General features: G+C 34.4%; 1 protein-coding gene across 1 annotated transcript in view; it reads right to left on the bottom strand.

Moving 5' to 3' along the window:
* The window catches only part of LOC150094222 (macoilin), a 192,397-nt gene that overhangs the window by 2,429 nt on the left and 168,687 nt on the right, over positions 1–21,281 (bottom strand). Inside the window, exons 9-11 of the mRNA XM_090412388.1 lie at positions 16,281–16,460; positions 8,786–8,909; positions 3,865–4,039 (exon numbers count right to left, since the gene is read on the bottom strand). Of these exons, the coding sequence (XP_090268514.1) occupies positions 3,865–4,039; positions 8,786–8,909; positions 16,281–16,460 (479 nt within the window). The remainder of the gene's footprint in view (positions 1–3,864; positions 4,040–8,785; positions 8,910–16,280; positions 16,461–21,281) is intronic.

The following is a 21,281-nucleotide window of genomic DNA, read 5'->3' as shown; positions in this document are numbered from 1 at the left end:
AAAAATACCTAAGTTATCAATTTTTATTATATCAATCTTAAAAAAAAAAAAAAAAAAAAAACACAGATTATTATTATTATGGCTATTTAGCCAGTTTTGTTTAGAGGAGTAACGCGGAATTTTCCCAGAAATACCTACCTTAAAAAAAAAAAATGTTTAGAGTACTAGATATGAAACAATGAAAAATTATCACATAAAAACAAAGTTATACAGTTCATGCATCACAATATGTGTGTCTCCCTGCTTAATGCGATTGTTTTCCCTTAGCCAAATTATCTATATCTACTTTATAACTTGAGGTGCAAATTCGAATCGAAGCATGCAAATGTTCAGTCAGTCAGTCGAGAAGAAAATTTATTTTTTCTAAAACTCGTGGTAGAAAATGCTTGTTCGCAAATGTATATGTGCTTCCAAATGCGACTATCATCTTCTTTGCGAAACTGATTAATCCTTCATATTTTTTGGTGAGCATCGATAAAATTTTTGAATATTTTCTAACGAAAATGCGTTTTTTAATGTTTCATTGTGTTGTAATTCCAAAACTTCCATCTGTAGTTCATTTGGTACATCATCAATGTCGACATTCAAAAATAATCACATTTCGATGCTATTTTTATGAAAATCCACAAATCTTGTTGAAAATTCCATTTAAATCTTCAATGATACCAACAAAAGTTTCCTTTTATGTTTGCCATCCAACTGTAGATGCAGATTTGTAACATGTATAATGATGTAGATTTTCTTCCATCATACAGTATGTTTCTTCAACAGACATAGCTGGTGACTGCAAAAGTGTGCCAAAATCTCGGTTGTCGTCGGATGAAGTTGCCTTTGTTATCCCCACTCATGATGACTTACACGGTTGACTCGCGCCAAGTTGCATGGCATATCACGAAGTATAGGCATAACTATTTTTAATTTATTATTCATATTATAAAATGTATTTAAATAATTCAACATACGGGTCACATGCCATGTAAGTATGGTAAACCTTTTATGGGCCGCCAAAAATGCACGTTTGGGCCACATGCAGCCCGCCGGTTGCTGACCCCTGGTGTAGATGATGCATTTCACTGTGGTTGGCAGATTGAATGGTAGAGTTGTAGAGTAGGTGCTCTCTCTTGATGAGTCTTTGTACTCCTTGGAGGTGTCAAATAATAACAAAAAAATAAAAATAAATAAATAAAATAAAAATAAAAGTCAGTATAAAAAAAAAAAAAAACTGAAACCTGAAATGCATACAGGCAGCATTATTAAACTTTAATGACTACATTGCATAATTCAGAAATCTTGATTAGCAGGTCAAATCCTACAAAGCTGGTAAAACGACAATTCTCATTTTACCCATCTGTAAAAAAACAAGCCAAACAATGATAGATTACTGTCATCTATTTAATGATGACAAGATTTATGCAAATATACTTGAAATGTTAACATTGAGTATCAAAAGAGTGACTGATGAATTGCAGATCATCAACTATGTGCATGTCTGAGTATTTTATAGCTGACAGATATAACTGACTGTGTTCATTTTACTGATAGTGCACTTAGTTTAAAACAATGCTTAAAGTTATTAAAATCGGTAATGGCCACAGAATGCGTGCTGTGGATATTTTTAAAGACAATCAGATGAAATAAGTATACATAAAAGAAATCATATACATCTATTCTATAAACAAGTTCAGAAAAGAAAATTAATGTATTACAGAAGAAAATGTAATTAATTTTTGAGCTTTATTTATTTATAGATGCCAAGTGAAGATATGAAGAGTTTTAACTGTGACAGAAGTTTGACAAATGCAAGCTGTGCTACCTGATTTTTTTTTAATGCAATTCACAATTAAAACTGAGAAACTGAATGCTCTATCATTCTTGGATACTCTCATAACTCATATTTCAACATTAATCACGACCCAACCAGCCCACCTGGTATGGTCATAAAAGCTCTTACTGCCACCCAACAGAAACTAGGTGTTATTAATGCTGTTAAAAACATAGTACTTATGATCTACTTCACTGAACAAGTTTTCAAAATAGAGCTAGAAATAAATAGTAATATATTTATAAAAAAAAAGACTCAGATCCAGTAATAAAAACTATACTACAGTGAGACCCTATCTATTAATTAGAAGAAAGAAATGCCTGAACAAAACTCATGAAAAAAAGCTATTCAAACTTGTTGGAAACCAAGATATCTGTTCAGCACTTTTCAGGATTCCTTCCTCCTTTTCACTCAGAAGTATATGTGGGTACATTATTCTATCAGAAAGGAAGAACAAATGCCAAATTCAATTTATTCAATCCTATTAAATCAGGTCCTTCCCATCAGATGACTGTACACAGCACCAACTAATCCATCCTCACCAGAAACAGTAATTATAAAATTTCAGATTTATTAGTCCATATCCTTTTTACAACTACATTACCATCCTCTTACTGAACTCAACTAATGATTCTCTTTCTTCAGTTTTTTTTTTTTTCCCAGTTACAGTCTAACAGTAAGAAAAGAACTAAAATTCAAAATTTCTCTTAGTGACCTTTTACCTATGTGATATCAACAGAAATTCTGGACTGCCATTGCCATTCTTCTTTTGTTCCAATATAGGAACATCAGATGCCAAACTACTTTCCAGTTTTTGATTTCTATTATGGGTGAAGCAATTTTAAGTGGAATCAGAACAGATTCCAACAACAAGATATGCAATCTGCTAATCAATGCCAGCATACTAGCAAACTAAAGTAATACACAGTCCATAAGTACTTTATTCTTAGATAATGTGATCTGTAAGTAAAAGCAAGACTTTTCTAAATGAATATTTTGTTTCCCACAGTTACATCTTTATAACAATGCCACTAACAACAGGATACTAGGCAACTCATATTTATATCAGATTTTCTAATTTCAAAAATATAAAACTTTAATTTTTTAAATTTCCTGTGAGAGGTTAAGTTCAGTGATTATTTCAGCTAGAATTGAACCTGTTTTAAAGTTTAGCTTCCTTTGGAATAAAGAAAAATGATCATTACTGCTGCGTTAGCAAAATTCTGAATGGTAAATCATTAGGTAACAAATTATACATGGCATCTGGTGAAGAGAGGCAGTTGATAAGTGCTGCCATTTTGTGGTCCCTAATCCCAATACTATTTATTGTCTGAAATAGTAAGAGTTCTGTGGTCAATTTTTTTGAGTTTACAGGATGAAACCTGAGTTTCGGGAGAAAATAACTCATTTGCCCATGCAAGAAATAGACTAATTTGGGAGCCAATCGAAAAAAGGCTTAGAAAAAAAGTTCTTCTAGTTGGCAACTAGAATCAAGCGTACGAGCACTCTTTTTTTGGGTAGCCTAGCACTGTGAACAACCATGCCACTTCCACAGAGCTACACAGGCTGTCTGAACAACACACACACACACACACACGAGGGAGGTCTGGAAAGTTCTGATAAACACCTAGACCAAAAATGATATTAAAGCAACTGATAACCACAAGAAAGAATATACGAAGATATAAGAGCATAAATTCCCTTCATAACTCTGCTACTAGCATGATTTCTTCTGGTTATATCAGTTGCTTTAATATCATTTTTGTTCTAGGTGTTTATCAGAACTTTCTAGATCCCCCCACCACCACTCGTGTGTGTCTGTTTTCCACATTCTGTTGAACTCCAAGCATTCATTTTATATTATCCATGTCAGCTGAGAAAATTAAAGATTTTGAAATTTACTGTATAATCACATTTGGTTTTTAAGAATAAAAATTAAACTTTTTTTTTTTTAAATTCAATTATTTCTTGAGTTATCAACCAAATGACAAACTGACATATATAACTGGCTTGTTACTTATAAACAATGGAGGCAAACAAACCTTGTTTTATTTCTAGCTGTCGCTTTGCTTCTCCCAGTGCAGAAAACAAATCCAATTTTAAACGCGTCTCAGCACTGAGACTGTTTTCAAGGTGGGCATTTTTGTCTTGCATGGCAGACAAAGCAGACATTAGAACTTCTGTATCCCCTTGTGAATCTTTGTACTGCCGCAGAGACTGAAAATAAAATCACTCTTATAAATAATCATTAAATTTTTAGCATATTAAAAAAAGACAATGATATTTAAAATATCATATTCATGTAACTGAATGAGCAAAATTGAATTCACAATCACTATATGCAAATTTAAATAGCATTCTGAACAATATTAGGAAATTCTTGAAACTGTGATTGGGAATGTGCTTGCAATGTAAATTGCTCCAATGAGAGCAGTGGGAAAGGATTTCAATGTGTTTATCTGGTATAGAAAAACTAGGATGGCGTCTTTCTCAGAAGCTCAGTAAGACTTGGAAGAAAGTTCAATTATAGCAGCTGGTGGAACTGAACATACTTTAAAGGTTAGTTTCTTTGGAATAAGGAAGAATGCTTATTACTGTTCCCTTAGCAAAATTCTGAAAGCCGTGGGAAATCATTAGACGGCAAATGTTTATTATTTAGTTGAGCACTCAAACTAACCTAACTTTACCACGTATATCTAACTATTCTCAAATAGTTCTGCAAAATATTCAATTTTGCCATTAAATTTATTCTTAGGAAACATTAGCAGTACTTTTGCACTTCTGCAAGCTTCAAGCACTTTCTGAAATATTGATAATATTGTTATTAGTTCGTGTTCAGAGTTTAGAATTAATCAATATACATATGCACACTAAGAAAAATCCCTATAGAAAAAACTAACAATATAGAAAACATCCTTAAAAAAAAAACTTTTTGAATTGCTGCAAAAATTTGTTAAGATCTACACATTAAAATGGAATGAATAACACAGGGAGAGGTCACAAGAGTGGGCATATGACATTCATTCACCAAACACCACTTGCCTTATTTGGGACTTGGGGAAAAAACAACCAAACTTCAAAGCTAAGTCCTAATTCTTTTCTTTATCTATTTCTTTTACATGCAGTATAAATGACATTTTCCAAGTTAGGTCAGGAATCATGGAGAATCCCAACACTTCTTTTTAAGGGTAATTTTAAAATCATTATTCTTCAGCCCCACTGTCAGTATGCCACCTAGCAGATAGTGTGCAAACTTAGGCATTGTCTAATGTTAATGCTTTAGGATGCTTCTAGATCAGCAAATGAGCTTGCTGCACTAGTTTGAAGATTGTCTGAAATTACAACTAAAGTAACCAATTTACAACTAATTTACTTATTTTGCAGGATGAAAAAACCCAAGTTTCCATGAGGAAAAACATGTGCCACCTTCACATGACTGGCCAACTCTATTTCAGGTAAAATAAAACTTATAAAAGTTCTCTGCACAGCCCATAACAAGAATTTTATGTGAATCCCACTGATGAAAAGAATAAACCTATAGTAGGCTCATTAGATAATATAGAAGCACTGCTCCTATATTATCTAATTAAGCAGCTACTTGAAGTGACAGGATAGTAGTGGCTTCACACTGGGCAATGAAAATCACCACAAGACTTTCAGAAACATCCATACTACTGTGGGATTTGAACCCATAGCCTATGGATGGTGCCTAGCATGCAAAGACATTATCAGTCAGCTGATGTGAGCTGTTAAAAAAATCCCTATATTAATCAATAATTTCAATAGCCAGACTTAAAAACCAATACTGGTTTTTAAGCCTGGCTACTGAAATTGTTGATTTTTTGTATGATTGTGTTGTCTTTTGTTTGGATATTACTGTCTCAGGATTGTATCTAATTGTATCATTTATATTCAACATGGCAGCTGCCAGTTTTAACATGCTGTCACCACCATTTAAAAGCAGCATCCTTTCTTTTAATATTACATGGTGATTAGCATTCATTTTGATAAATTATGGAGACAACCAGTGCTTATTTTCTGAAAAAAAAGGTGCCGGTACTCACCATGAAGATGTTATTACAGCAACTTCAACACTTTTAACATATCTTCCGATATATCCTCACCATCTCTAGATCGCTTCTTGCTTTTGGTATCAACATTTTATTGTTGACATACAGCCACTCATTTTTCTCACAGAAGTCATTTTTCTGCAAAAGTGTCCAAAATTCGGGCTAATCATTATCAGAATCTGCTTCCTTTTGACCATGTGGATCTTCGGTTTTGGTTTCGTGAATCTTCTTCTCCAAGTGTATTTTCAGTGCTAGTTTTCTGTTTTACAGGATCACAAGTAGATTCAACAATTTCTGCTTCTTCAGCCTTTCTTTTTTTTACTCATTGGCATAAAGTAACTACTTATTTTACTCATTTTGAACAATGATTGCACTGATTTAACTTAGATTAATTCAAAACTCAAGTGAACACCTGCCTGTTGTAGAGTGAACATAGAACTGATATTGGAAGCAATCGGAAGTGAACCCAACTTCCTGTTTCCGGTTGCGTACTAACCTATGAAACAGGAAAGCAGAGTACCAACTTATGAGTAATCAAAACTGAAAATTCAATTCGTGAACACAGTACCATCTACCGGAAGGTACTGTGTTCACGAAATGAATTGAATAATACATTTTGCTGTCAATTAATCGCAAATTTTTAAAAGCTTAAGAAAATAGGTGCTGGTACTGCATACTGTTGCGTACCGCCAGAAAAAAGCACTGGAGACAACTACCATGTCAAAAATATCTACTTTAATTTCCCATACGTAAACTACGTTACAGTTCAAACAATAGGACAAAGTGATACTAATCTGACCAACTTTTATTCTGCTGGCTGACCTCTAGTGGGAAAAGAGAAACTACATCAAAGCTATATTCTATTTTTACATGGCCAGAAAATTCATTTGTAAGTGTTTGTTATATTAGAGCTAAGATCCTGAAATACTACAGTCCTAATTATGACCTCTTAAACAAAAAGTTATGTGGGTAGAATATGTGTCATCCATATTCTTGGTATTTTTAGACATTCATTATCGTTGAGATTAGGGCAGTTGATTAGAATTTCATATGCCTCCTTCAATTTGAACTCATACCAAGTTTTGGTGTGACGTAATAATGAACAGGTGCCTTTCCAGTTAATTCGGTGTAGAGTATTCAGGGCACGATCAGAAAGGCCAGATTTATCATACTTATTAAATTTAATTTGCCATTTATGTTCCTTTTTCCGGAGAGGAATTGTGCATCCAGTATACTCCAGAATGGGCAAGGAGGAGCTGAGTATGTTTAAATTTGCAGAAAGGTGGTAAAGGCAACATTAAGATTATATTTGTGTAGTATTCTGTTTATTTTATATAATATCCCTTTAAATGCATGGAATGACTACAGTTTTATTATAATCTAGCTTATTTTCATTATTAGGTGCAGGCTTGTGAAGAATTTTTTTGATAGTATTTTTGCTGTAGCCCTTTTTTAGGAAAGTATTGCTGATATTTTTAATTCATGCTTAAGTGTTTGTTTATAGGAGCAAATCTTTAAAGCCTTGTTTTTTAGTGTTAATGACACCTACTTTTTGTGTAAGTGGTGGTAAGAGTGTGTGTGTGTGTGTGTGTGTATTGGCCAGTATGTGTAAACAGTGAAGTGAAGACTTTTGTAACAACTCTGTCCTGAAATGGAAGTATGTTTTAACTTACAATTTCAATTGTTCAGAGGACATTGATCAGAGGGGAGTGCAGAGACATAAAAATGATATTAGCACCATACAATGTTGATTATGAGGACATGCAGACTGCAGAGTTTGGCTGATAGAAGACAAAGGAGTGGGGATATGACAGACATTTAAGCTACTAAGGGCTATTATCATATTAACACTCAGGAGAAGGAACAAGGACAAGGGACAATCCTTGGAAGTTACAAAACAAAGTAGAGAGTAAAAGGGTAAGTAAGTTTTTTTTTTTGCATGGAGAGTGGTAGAAGCATGGAATGCATTGTCTGAGAGGATGGCAAAAGTGCAAACAGTGGATGAGCTTAAGGAGTGGTATAATAGATTTTGTATTCACTAATGTTAACCTGCCCATGACAAGTCTTGTAACTCCTAGAAGGTCAAGAAGATAATAATAATAATAATAATAATATTGTGGCTCTTCTGGAGAAGGATGTGAATAGATTGTGTATAGACAGATGAATGGGGTGAAAATTTAATGCTGCCAAGTGTACAGTTTAGAAATATGGAAGACAACAATGGGATGCTCTATATTCAAGTAGTGAAATATATTAAAAGAGGTAGAAGAGATAATAGACTTAGGATAGTGGTGAATATGGATCTGAAATTTATTAGACACTTTCTAAAACTGTAAGAACAATACATCAAAATTATGGCAAATGAAGGAAACTAACATGCAGGAATAAAGAAGTTATATTTCCATTATACAAGGATTAGTTCAAATGGTATTTGAGCTACTGTGCATAGACTTGGTTGCCTAGTTTTCAGGGAGATGAGAATTTGGAAAGTTCAAAGAAGTGTTACTAAGGTAGCCAAGGTCTCTGGAATGAAGAGTATGAAGAGAAATTGAAGGAATACCATTTACAGGGTCTACATAGGAGATATAATATGATTGAAACATCAGTTGGTGAGGTGCTGACTTATACCAGATTTATAGAGATTTTTCATATAATGAAGGGAGAGAGAGCCCATTCCTGTTCAAAGGGTGGTGTGTACAAGGAAGTGAGGAATAGATTTTTTACTTGAAGAGTGGTAGGCAAGTAGAATGCATAACCTGAATGTGGAATGTTAATTTAAGCTTTCACAATATTTTTAACTCTCTAGAGGTCTGGGGATAATGTTTATTTGTTACAAAATTTATACAGATTTATAAAATTTATACCACTCAATTCAATAAAAATCAATGCTGACCTCTGCTTCCCTCTCTACCTGCCTTAACTGCTCTTCTCTTAATTTTAATTCTCTCTTTAGTTGTTTTACATCAGTCTCAAGGTCACGCCTCCTTGCTTTACAGCTCTCTGTGCATTCTCCAGTTCTAGAAAATTAGGATAATTCATTACATTGAGAAAAGAAATTCAATTAAAAAAATGTACATATTATGTCTTCTGCAACTACATAATTATAACATTATATTCTTGTAGAAAGGCTTATACACTGGTTAAACATGATAACTAAATACTTAAGGAATTGACAGCATACACTAGAAATATAAATTAAATCAACTTTAAAATATACTTTCCGATAATTTCACCAGTACAGCCACTCTGGGCTTGCAGACCATGTTCCGGATACTCGTCACAGAATAAGGTGGAAGAAAGCCACAGTAATACACCACAGCAAGTTCAAACATGAAAGACTATTCATGAAATCAGCCTCAGCCCTTAGGAACATGCCAAACCTCAACAAATTTGGATGCATGAGACTGCCTCAAATTTGGGAAACATATATCAGAAGAACTTCAGCCCAAAGGCCAAGAACACCTAATACAGCCCGCCAGAACTTTAGGAAAACTAGCTTCCTCGCTTCGTTTCTCATTTGCTGTTATGTAGTACTTGCATGCACAAAAGTCTTTATCTTAAGTTCCCATGATGATGGTAACGTAACGTTGCGAAATATCGGAAAGCATATATTAAAGTTGATTTAATTTATATTTCTAGTGTACGCTGTCAATTCCTTAAGTATTTGGTATAACATAATATATACCCGAGGTAAAAAACTTTCTACATGTATATATATAAAGAAGTAATCGTAAAGCTCATTTCAAGTAGCAAATTATTTACAAAAGATAAGAATTCACAAAGCCATGAAAGAAATTAAAAATAAATCTTACAAAAATATTTACACTGGCAACTATTGGGAACAGTAACAAACATAGGATTTTAGAAAAACTGCAAGTACTGTATAAAGAAGCCTCAGACATTATCTGTCTCATACTTTATTTTTTGCCTTTTGTTCCTTATGTACACAATATGAAATAAAGAAATTCAAAATATAATATCTTGTTAGGCATTTCTGTAAAACATATGGAAGAACATGTATCCTTTGATTAGAAAGACCCAGGTTAACATTCTCTCTAGAATTTGAGAAGGCATGATCAGAAACTTAGGTTTTTACTCTTACATGTAATGGTTGGAGATCATCAAATGACAAACTCCTCCTGCTAGCATTAGTTGCTTTGCTATATTTCTGAACAATCAATAAAGTGAAAACTAAAAATTAAATAAAATAAATCCAAAACACAAATCAAAAGGTCACCTTAACTTCCTCTTAACTATGTCTTAATGACCTATTACAGCCAAGTAACTTGGCTTCAATAATTCCAATCAATGATAAGCATATGCTTACCAGATTGTGCAGAGAGCAATAATCAATAATAAAGGTTCCTTGCATCCTAAATGAAATTTGAACAGTTTTTCCAAGAGATATCTGTATGTGTGAGCTATGGAGGCGCTTCCATCAAAAGTTGCAAGTCAGAATGATTACCACTTGCGAACTCCTATCATCTATTTCCATCTACTGAAGTCATCAGAGCAACATAGTTAATCTGAACGCTTGCCAATTATTTCATTCCTGCCACACCTTCACACTGCAGTCACTGCTTTAATCTCAATATTGTTGGGTGGTACTGACACCACTATTTTAAACACTAAATGACTCATGCAGTAATAATGAGAAATGTGGATGCTGTTAACATGTGAAAGTTTTTAAAATATTCACTTTGAATGTGCAAATGAATGAGTACATGTATTTTCTTAAAGTTAGCTAACTTAGTTATTCCAATTAGTAGAATAACTCTGATTTATTAGTTAAAATGCCATTAAAAAAAAAAGGCAAAAAAAAGAGTGAAAGCAGGAATGCAACATCATACAAGCATAATTATGACTCCTCTAAGCACTCATACTTTTCTGTTTAATACTATGCAGGGTATTAACTGTAACATACAAGTTCATCCATTTATTAAAGTTTCATTTCAGCTTCCAAACTGAGACGCACTTAACGAGACAAGTGTGTTTGCTGTGGCAATAGTCTAAATTTTAGGATATTCTGATTATCACAATATGTTATTGATAAACTACTTGAAGATACCTGACAATTTAACTTATGTCATGTTTAGATTTCCCTCCCGCCATTCCCCTTTGAGTTTTTCATGTATCCTATCTACATGAAAAACTTGCATATATATATATGATCCATGACAATCTATTATACATAGCTGGTACTTATCACAACATGTGGAAGCAGCCTTATATCCAATCTATTCCAAAAAAAAAAAAAAAAGAGAGAGAAGTCTACCATCAAACTACTGATCAAATGATATTAACCAAAATAGCAGAGAAAGTCATCAAAAGCCAACTTCTCCACTACCTAGAGGTCCATCAATTAATCAGTGACCACCAGTTTGGATATCAACCATTCAAGATTCACTGCTGACCTCCTGGCTTATAATCACCCACCACTGGTCATGTGCAAGGTCATGTGCAATGGAAAGGTTCAGCAAAACTTGTGCTACTGCTCTTGACATTTCCAAAACATTCGATTGTACCTGGCATCGAGGCCTGCTAAACAAACTGCCATCCTTTGGTCTACCCTCCCTCCTCCCCATCTGCAATTGGGTTGCTAGTTTCTTCTCTGGTCATTCACTGCATGTCATGGTTGATGGCAACTTCTCTTCTTTTTATCTTCTGGAATCTCATAAACAGTGTTTTCCTTTCCTCTTTCTTGTACAGAATTGTGACTTCTAGAAGTTTTAATGTATTATTTTATAACAGTATCCATCATTTGAGTATTTCATTCATTATTGCACACAGTTGTAAAATTATCTAATTTGTTCAGATGTTCACAAGAATTTCTTCGCATATTATCAATAAAATGCATTAAAATACTGAGTGTTAAGAGATATGGTTCAAAATTTTGCTGTGCTATTAATTTGTCTAGTTTATTCCTTTTGCAATGTGAAGTTTTCAAATGAAATGTGAAATACTGGCATGTAGCTTGTATCGCCCCCCCCCCCCCAACACACACACAATTGTGGATCTTAATTGACAAAATCCATATTGGTGGTCACTTTAGTTAATAGTTCTATGGTTGTTGAAGTTATTGTACTATTGATTACCTTCTCCATTACTTTAGACAACACTGAGATGAGAGCAGTAGATCATTAGTTTAAAAGACACACACTGGAATTGGCTGTATATGAGCTTGCTCAAGATGGATGCCAACTGAGTATAACAGTGTATAGAAGTTAAATCAGGAGCATATCTCTTGAGCACAATTGGTGGGATTTCATTAGAGTCTTAAGTCTGATTAAATTTCAAAATCTTCAAAAGATTCTTCTTTTGAAGATACAGGAAGCATGTGATGCAGTGTTACAGATAAAGGAGCAGGTGATTTGCCTTGGCCAGCTGTTCTAGAGTTGGATGAGAAGAATGCTGCCATGTAATCAGCTTTAGTGTGTTGCTGTAGTACCACCATTTGGGTGAGAAGAGGTGAAAGCAGATAGACAAAAATTGTGTTCAACAGCTTTCGTGATGAACCAAAAGGCACAGCTACCATTAAAAGCAGGTGCCGTGTTTCTATATGTAGCTCTTTCAAAATCAGCCTTAGCCTTATTAATGATGGATTTGCACATGTTTAACAAGCTTCAGTGTAGATGAACTGAATAAGCTGTAGTTTTTGTCCTGGGCCTCTTATAATAAGCTGTTTATGTTCTTATCTTAGACCATCCAGGAACACATTTTGAAAAAAACCAAGGCTTGGATATAGGAAATTTTAAACGGAGTGGAGAATGAAGACCTTTATTCCAACAAGGATAACTTATGTAACAAGATTACAAGTATCTGGAGTTTGGACACAGTAGTCTGACCCTAGAAAGGAGGAGGCCGTTCCAAGTGACATTGTTATAGTGCCAAAGTACATGAAATTATGAATGGCTAAGAAGAGGGCTTCCAAATAGAAATTGTGCTTGGATGACATTGTGATAGTAATCACCAAAAAGAATATACCTGGAAGGAGAATGGGTTAAGCAAAGAATACAGCACAGAGAAATAATTAAACAGCAGGTTTACCTGTTCCAATATTTTCTCTGTCACAGAGACATCTAAAAGAATACAAAATTAAACTGTAATAACACACACAATAATAAATGAAAGAAATTGACTGTTTTAAGGCTGAAGTCCAATAAGAAATAGTTATCTCTAACTTTCCAAGATTTGGGAAGTTCAAGATAACTATTTAATTACATTAGTGTTTTTTTTTTTTTTTTTTTTTTAAATCTGTTGCTGATTCTAAAAATTCAAGTTCGTATTTGATGTGATGAAGCATAGTAGTTTTTATTATATATTTTTTTTTCTTATTCATATAATCCTGTGCAAGGTATGTATGGCATGGTCAGCTAGACCTGACTGACCATAGTTAAGGTGGTAGAAATATCTTGTGTTCACCAAAGCAAATGTTTGCAGATCTCCAAGTTAGAATAAAATATAATTATCATTATTGCACTCTCCATGGAATCGGAAGACTCATTATCGGAGGTTCATTCAACTACAGCATATTTATCATGTCGATAAAAATCCTTAACACTCCTCACATTAACAACACATTCTGGTAATGCGTTCCATTCGCTGACAATTCTCTATGTAAAAAATCTAAACCTCACACCCCTCTTCATTACACTCTTACATAACTTCCAGGGGTGACCTCTCATTTTCCCCCTCTTGCCTTCTACTCTTTTTATAATCTCATCTGGATTAATCCAATAAAATCCTCTCGCTAACTTAAATGTCTCTCTCTGATATTACCTCTTTTCCTCCTATCTACTAAACTCTGCAATTCATGTTTCTTCACCTCTCTCCATAGCCAGCATTCCAAAGTCCTGATACTGTCTTAGTCACTCGTCTCTGAATTCTCTCCAACGTTTCCACATCACACTGAAAACCAGGTAACTAGATATGAGCACAATAGTCCAAGTGTGGTCTGACCAGTGCTTTATACAATGACACAATCACTTCCTTATCTCTACATGTCAGAATACTTCTTATCATAGTAGCACTACAATGTGCAGCCTTTGCCACACTAGCAATATGCCATCTAAACTTCAGTTTACTGTCAGCCATCACTCTCCAATCTCATCCACTTCCTGCAGTAAGGCACTGTCCTCATAGTAAGCAGCCTTATATTTCTTTACTCCAAAATGCAACATCTTGCACTTATTAATATTAAAACCACAATTCCACTCCTTTGTCTAAGTCAAAAGTCTATTAAAATCTTCCTGAAGGGAATTAACATCAACAGTGCTACTTATAATTCTTCCCAATTTTGCATCACCAGCAAACAACTGAAGATCTCCACTCAATCCACATGATATATCGTTTACAAACAAGTTAAACAGCAGGGCCCAAGAGCAGAACTCTGAGGCACACCAATGGTTACCCTCCTTGTTTCGACACTGCTCCATCATACACAACCTGCTGGTATTGTTCTGAGAGCCAATCTCAGATCCATCTACTACATCACTTTAATATTATAATATATTAAAGCCACATACAGGGTGTTCAGGATAAATTTGACAGTTTCGTAAGGAAAAAGAAAATCTTCTTTGTATCTATTAAATTTAATGAATTGACAAAAAAACATTACAGGCAGAGTTAATTACAATACTATCAACAAGATTTACTCAAAATAACCACCATTAGCATCGATCACAGCTTCAATTCTGCTTCGGAACCTCAAACAAGCTGATGCTACAGTCTCCCTGGGAAGGGCCGCAAAAACTGTTTTAATTTTATCCATTAACTGGGCTTTTGTATTACTGGAAGTGCGATTGGTGTCTTTTTCAACTGCGCCCCATACAAAATAATCCATGGGGTTAAGGTCTGGGGAGTTTGGAGGCCAAACATTTGGACTGGTGAAGTCGTAGAAATTTTCAGACAACCATTTTTGACTTTTCCCAGAGGTGTGGCAAGGGGCCGAATCCTGCTGCCATACATACGGCCTACCATTGGCTACCCTTGTTATCCAGGGCTTGACTACAGTTAGCAACTCCACGAACAAAGCCCGAATTCCAATGCCAGGGTTCTTCAACACCTGTTCCTGCAGATTTGCGAGGAATTCTGCTGTACGAACGCAATCAGATCGTCTGCTAGGGATCTTTCTTCTTGCTACATCCTCGTAGTCACCATTGCAAGTCTCTAGTTCATGCCTGATTGTTTTTACTGTATTCAGGGAGCATTGGGCAGCAGTCGTAATATCCTTATTTTGATGGCGGGCACGAATCATCATGATACAAGTTATTCTCTTCCATGATTCAGGTGGGTTCCAGCTATCCATCCTTTCTCACATCTTGTATATGAATGAAGAAGGGTCCAAACTTTTAAATGAAGAGAAGTGTGTGTTAATACATGTAACTTACGGAAAAATATAATTAATTATAAATATGTCAAATTTATCCCAAACACCCTGTATATGTTGATATATGATATATGCTGAAATTTAAAATTTCAATTTCATGAAAAATTACAAATCATAGTCAAAGCATGATGTCTGAATCAAGAATGTGTCAAGGGAATAAAGTGTGAACAATCAAAATGCATATTAAAAGAAATATTTGCATAACATGGGGAATGAAAGCTTTTTGAGTAAGAAATCTATATATAGGGCCAACACAACAAGTTGCTTCTAGGCTCTCCAGTTCATAAACTCTGCTTGTATACGATGTTTTAATGCAGCCTGAAGATTCAACTGAGTTGGATATGGAATGTCCAAAAATGAATTATTTTCCTATCAATTCCCCCCAAAATCAGTCAATCTTTGGACACCAGTTTTCATTTCCCTTTCCACAGTTAATGTATTTCTGCAATAATACTTCTATCCAAAATGGATATCCTGTCTTCTAACCATTCTTCTAAACTTTTGTTATGGTGACCTTTGACTTCCCAGTGGCATCTACATTCTCATGATAGACATCTCTTAACGCTGGTGTAAGACACAGTGCATAGCATTTCTGGAAGTCATTATGACGAATCTTTTGGCCATCACGACATATAGATTTTAGAATGCATAGATTATATTTAAAATGTCCAGGATAACATGGACCCACCTTAAGTGAATTATTTGCATGAATTTTGCTTCCATGAAAGTTTTTCCCTTGAAAACTTTGATGGAAGCAAAATTTCTACTTTTTCAGGTAAGACAGTATACATGAAATTATGTTGGACAAAATCACCTGATTTTGTCCAACATAATTGATACTTTTTTTTTTTTTTTTTTTAAGATACAGAAGGGAAATCCTATTATTAGGATATCATTAATGCAATACTAATTATAAGTAGTAATATCATACTAATATCAATTTGCTAATTTTAAATATAATATTTTATATGATACAGCCATAATCAACATGAGTGATTACCTTGGGGTAGCTATGGCAAGAGCACGGGCAGCAGCAGTTTCTTCTGACTTCTTGGCTTTCCTTTCTGAAGCCAACTGCGTTTCTACAACAGATCGCATCTTTCTTTCCTCCTGTAATTTCTTTTCCAACTGTGTTATGTTTTGCTTGTCCTGCTGTCTTACTGTCACCAGGTTATGAAGCCTATAAATATAACTTCTCATGTAAAAATCCCCTTCACATCCCCATTTTCAAAAATAATTATAGAATTATACAATTTAACAAGTTTAAATTTTTATTGCCCTAATTTATGTAATCCAATCTCTTAAGGCTAAAAGTAGATTATGATGATGAAAAGCAAAAGCTGAAAAGCACTGCACTTGTATCCTACTTAACAGAAGAAGAAAATGCAAGTTAATTATTATAGAACCTTTAATTTCATATTATTAATATATTATAACCGAAAATTTCAATAATAGTTACAGTATGTATGTGCAAAATAAAAAAAAAAAATTAAGATATATTTATAGATAAGTTTCGTGAAAGTAATATATTATGGAAAATAACTTGTTCTGAATGGCCTTTCGCAGCCAGGACATTAGCTGAACAGAAAAGGGATAATGGAGACAAATACTGAAAAATCAGAGAAGATAAATAAAAATTATTTTTATTTAAGTTTTGTAGCAGTGGAAAAGATAGTATATCACTGACAGGGTACTCAAGAGACCTTTCTTGGAAATACAACTACATGGTGTAAACTGAACATTATGTACAGTCCAAACTTAAGTTGCAAGTCAGCAGGTACAATCTTATAAAAATGTGTAAGACAATAGTGCATACTGTCAGTGTTATTCATCATCTACGTTATCTACTGAATCACATTCCGAAAGGAAAGTGATTCCCAAGGATATTATTTGTTTTGGTGACTATCATAAAACATGCTGTTGATGAGCATGTTATAACTGAGTTTTCCTAGAGCAAAAATTAAAAACATAGCACATGCAATTGAAAAACAGAAAAGAAAAGTAAATGAGATAGTAATTGTAGTAACTACTCAACTAGTGATAAGTTCAGTATGAGAAAGTATATGAAAGAAGCAAAAGTGAAGAGTGAGAAAGTGAAAATCGTAAGTATATTACCTTGATATGACAAAAATGAATTAAGGAGGGCTATGATGGAATACAATTTGATGCATAAGCTGTGAAGGAGGAATGGATGCAAGTTTTTGGATGTGTGGAATGAGTTTGAGGGAAGATTGGATTTGAATAAGAGGGACAGCCTACACTTGAGAATGTATTTAGTATCAGGGAAACTAAATTATAATGGGAGGAAGAAGTTGTCCAGCTGTGTCACACAAGACTACAGACAAGAGTATACAAAAGACCACGCAGGTACCTTAATTATGTCTGTACATGAATGCTAGGAGTATTCATGTACAGACACAAATTATAATGTGGAGATTAAAGTACTCCCCCATTATAATTACTCTTTTCACGCCCATCATCTTTATTTGGTGATGCATTTCTTCATCACTAGCAACTGATCCACCAGGTTCTATAACAACATCCCACTATCTATTTGATCTTGTTAGATTCCACCTCACATCAGATGGCTTCAAACTCACTGCCATATGAAAAACTGTTACTAGTATTACAATCATAGGTCTCACCACTAACTGGATTCATGTCATTCAATATCATTCACAGCCCACTCCCACATTCCTATCCTGTCTGTCCTTCCTAAAAATAATGTAACCTTTACACTCGATACCAGTTGTCTGATTCTGATAGCCAGGTCTCACTAATGCCTACAATCTGAGGTCCCAACATATTAACCAAAGCAACAAACCTTACCCCTTTGTTTCTGATACTCAATGCTAGGAGTATTGAGTTTATACCAGGGAAGATTCTGCAGGAATGGAAAGAATGTATGGTAATCCCATTGGACAAGGGTGGTGCAAAGACTGATGAATCCAACTATCATCTCAGGAGTGGTAGTGAAGATTTTGGAAAAATTGGTTAGGGCTCGCATTCAGAAATGAATTGACAGTAAATCTCTACTTTGCAAAGAACAGCATGGGTTTACTATGGAAAGGTCATGTTTTAGCAACTTCCTCACATTCTATAATGTTACCATTGAGCTAGACAAGGGGAATGGATACACCATGATACTTCTGGATTTTGCTAAGGCTTTTGACAGAATACAGCATGGAAGGCTGTTGTATAAACTGGAGAATAAGTGTTTGGATTATAAAATAATTGCATGGATAAGAGGATGGCTGACTGACAGATATAAAAAAAGTAGTACACAGTGGATGAGAGTCTGCAAAATTTAAGGTAACCAGTGGTGTACCACAAGGATCAGTCCTTGGTCCACTGTTATTCAATCTGTAAATTAATGACATTGGAAAGGATTTGACAGGCAACATACACTATTTGCTGATAATGCAAAAATAGGTAGGGTAATCAGGAATGCAGCTGATATGCAATACTTGCAGAATGATTTAATAGGCTGGAATTGTGGGCATAGGAAAATGGATATCGGTTCAATGTTAGCAGTGTCAAGTCACGCACCTTGGCATGCTTAGATATCCAATGGTGTATTATACTGGTGGGATCATGCTATAAGAAACTGATTAGGCTAGGGATCTTGGAGTGTTAGTAGATAGGAAGATGAAGTTCAGGGGGTTGTGTAGTAAAGATTACAAATACCACTGAAAAGGTAATTGCAATACACAAATGAACTTTGACATGTAAAGATAAGGATGTGATTTTGGCTCTTTACAATGCCTTGATAAGACTTCACTTGGACTATTGTGGGAGGTCTGGTCTCCTGGTTTCCGTTGCAATTCTAATACAGTGGAGAGAATGCAAAGGTGAGTGTTAAAAATGATATCAGGATTGTGGGATACTGATTATGAAGACAGACTGAGAATTTGTAGACTGCAGACACTAGCAAACAGGAGAAAGAGGGGTGATGTGATTGAGACTCAAACTTCTGAAAGGGTCATACAGGATTTCAGTTGATGGAATTTTTTATTTTATAGAGGGTGGGGAAAGGACAAGAGGACATCCTTGGAAGCTGAGAATGAATTCTGCTAAGAAGAGGCAAGATCTAGATTTTTCTCTCTGAGTGGTATGTGATTGGAATGGCTGCCATGAGATGTGTGTGTGTGTGCAAGTAGTGCGAATTTATTCAAGAACAAGTATGATAGCTGGTGCATGTAGCATGTGGCCTCCCTTGATGAGTCCCTCACTCCCTGGAGATCTCTCTTAATAAAGTGGCATTAAACCTGATATCAAAATCAGATATTAAACTAACTCAGCTCTTTTCTTTATGCAGATATTATATTCTTAAATACATCCACTAAGTCTTCAGGAACAACTAAGGTGAATGATTAATGTAACAAATTCGGCATGAAAAATCAGAAAACTGAAAATAGGCAGGAACATGAAAAAAACTGCAGTCTTAATAAAGAACTTATAACACAAGTAAAATATTTCAGCTATTTAGGCATAATTTTAGTGATCTTCATTAGAAGTTAAATTTGATATGGAAATAAACAGCAGAATAATCAAATTTGTAATTCATGAAGCCAACTGAATAAATTAATATGGAATAAGAAAAAAAATTACCCAATCACTAAAACTAGCAGTATACATGACAATGTTTAAATCACTGCTCAAAGACTAGAGATCACAGATATGAAAAAATAATAATTAGGAGAGGAAACAGATAGTATTAGTAGTAGACTAGAGATCAAAGATATGAAAAAATAAAATTAGGAGAGGAAACAGATAGTATCAGTGGTAGAATCATATTAAAAATTAATGTAATAGAAAGGAATTTGACACTTAGCATTCAAGGAGTATTGTGTGAGCAGAGCTAATCTAAGGTGAACTTGAACAGAATGGTAGAGGAAGAGTTAGCACAACAGGTGTTTGATGCAGGATAGAGGGTTATAGAAGATTCAGGGGAAGACCACATGAATAGATGGATGAAATAGCACTGTCTTAAAAGAATGAAATGTAAGACTCAATAATAACAGAGTCTTGGCAAATAAGATTCATTTGAAATAAAATTGTTGACAAGAAACTACTAATAATATTAACATTATGTACTATCACAATACCTACACACTCCTTAAGGATACAATATCAGATGATAATACATTATCTAAGTTGTAATCAGCAGTTAGATGTACAAGATTGATGTGAAATCAGGTGCAAGGTAAAGTTCACACTATACTTAATGTCTCATTATTTATGTAGATCACAATGAGAAAATTTCATTAAAACACTAATCAAAATTAGAAATATGAAACTGAGCTTCATGCTTCAAGGCATGAAATGTATATGAGCATTAAAAGGATTAAATGCATTCTCATTGGACAGAACAAGTAAAATATTTCAGCTATTTAAGTACAGTATTTTCCGGTGTATAAGATGCACTTTTTTACCTTAAAAATGGGGTGCGTCTTATATAATGAAGGTAAAGATTGTTTCCACTTTTCAAAGTCATACGCACTCCCTTTTATGTTCCAAGATCTTTGTAGGCGGTTAATGGTGCAATCAAATTGATGTGTGACCTTCACGTGACTTCTAGTGCGCCATTGGCTAAGAACGGGGAGTCCCTATTCAAGTTTCATAATATCTTATCAGAGTAATCAGTTACCGATGTTTATCAGTATTGAGTTGACGTGTTGAGATATTTTGTGTTTAGTTTGATATTTCCCCGTAGGTTTTAGCGATGGAAAAAAACAGGCGACATTCACATACTTCAAGTTACAAATTGCAGGTTGTAAAATATGCAGAAGAACATGGGAATAGGGAAGCTGAAAGACATTTTGGACCTCTGCCTACAGAAAAGGTTTTTTTTAGGTTTTTTCCAGAAAATTGTATTAATTTTCTTGGGTGTGTCTTATACACCGGAAAATACGGCAATTTTCAGTGAACATAGCAATTAAATATGGAAACAGATAACAGAATAAGTAAAGATGATATCGTAGATGTTAGATGAATAAAT

Source organism: Typopeltis vanoorti, chromosome 22 (assembly GCF_054136105.1).
Source record: "Typopeltis vanoorti isolate ZY-2024b chromosome 22, IOZ_Tvanoo_1.0, whole genome shotgun sequence".
Lineage (NCBI taxonomy): Eukaryota > Metazoa > Arthropoda > Arachnida > Uropygi > Thelyphonidae > Typopeltis > Typopeltis vanoorti.
Note: the sequence above shows the minus strand (reverse complement) of the source record. Positions and strands in the feature narration are given on the sequence as shown.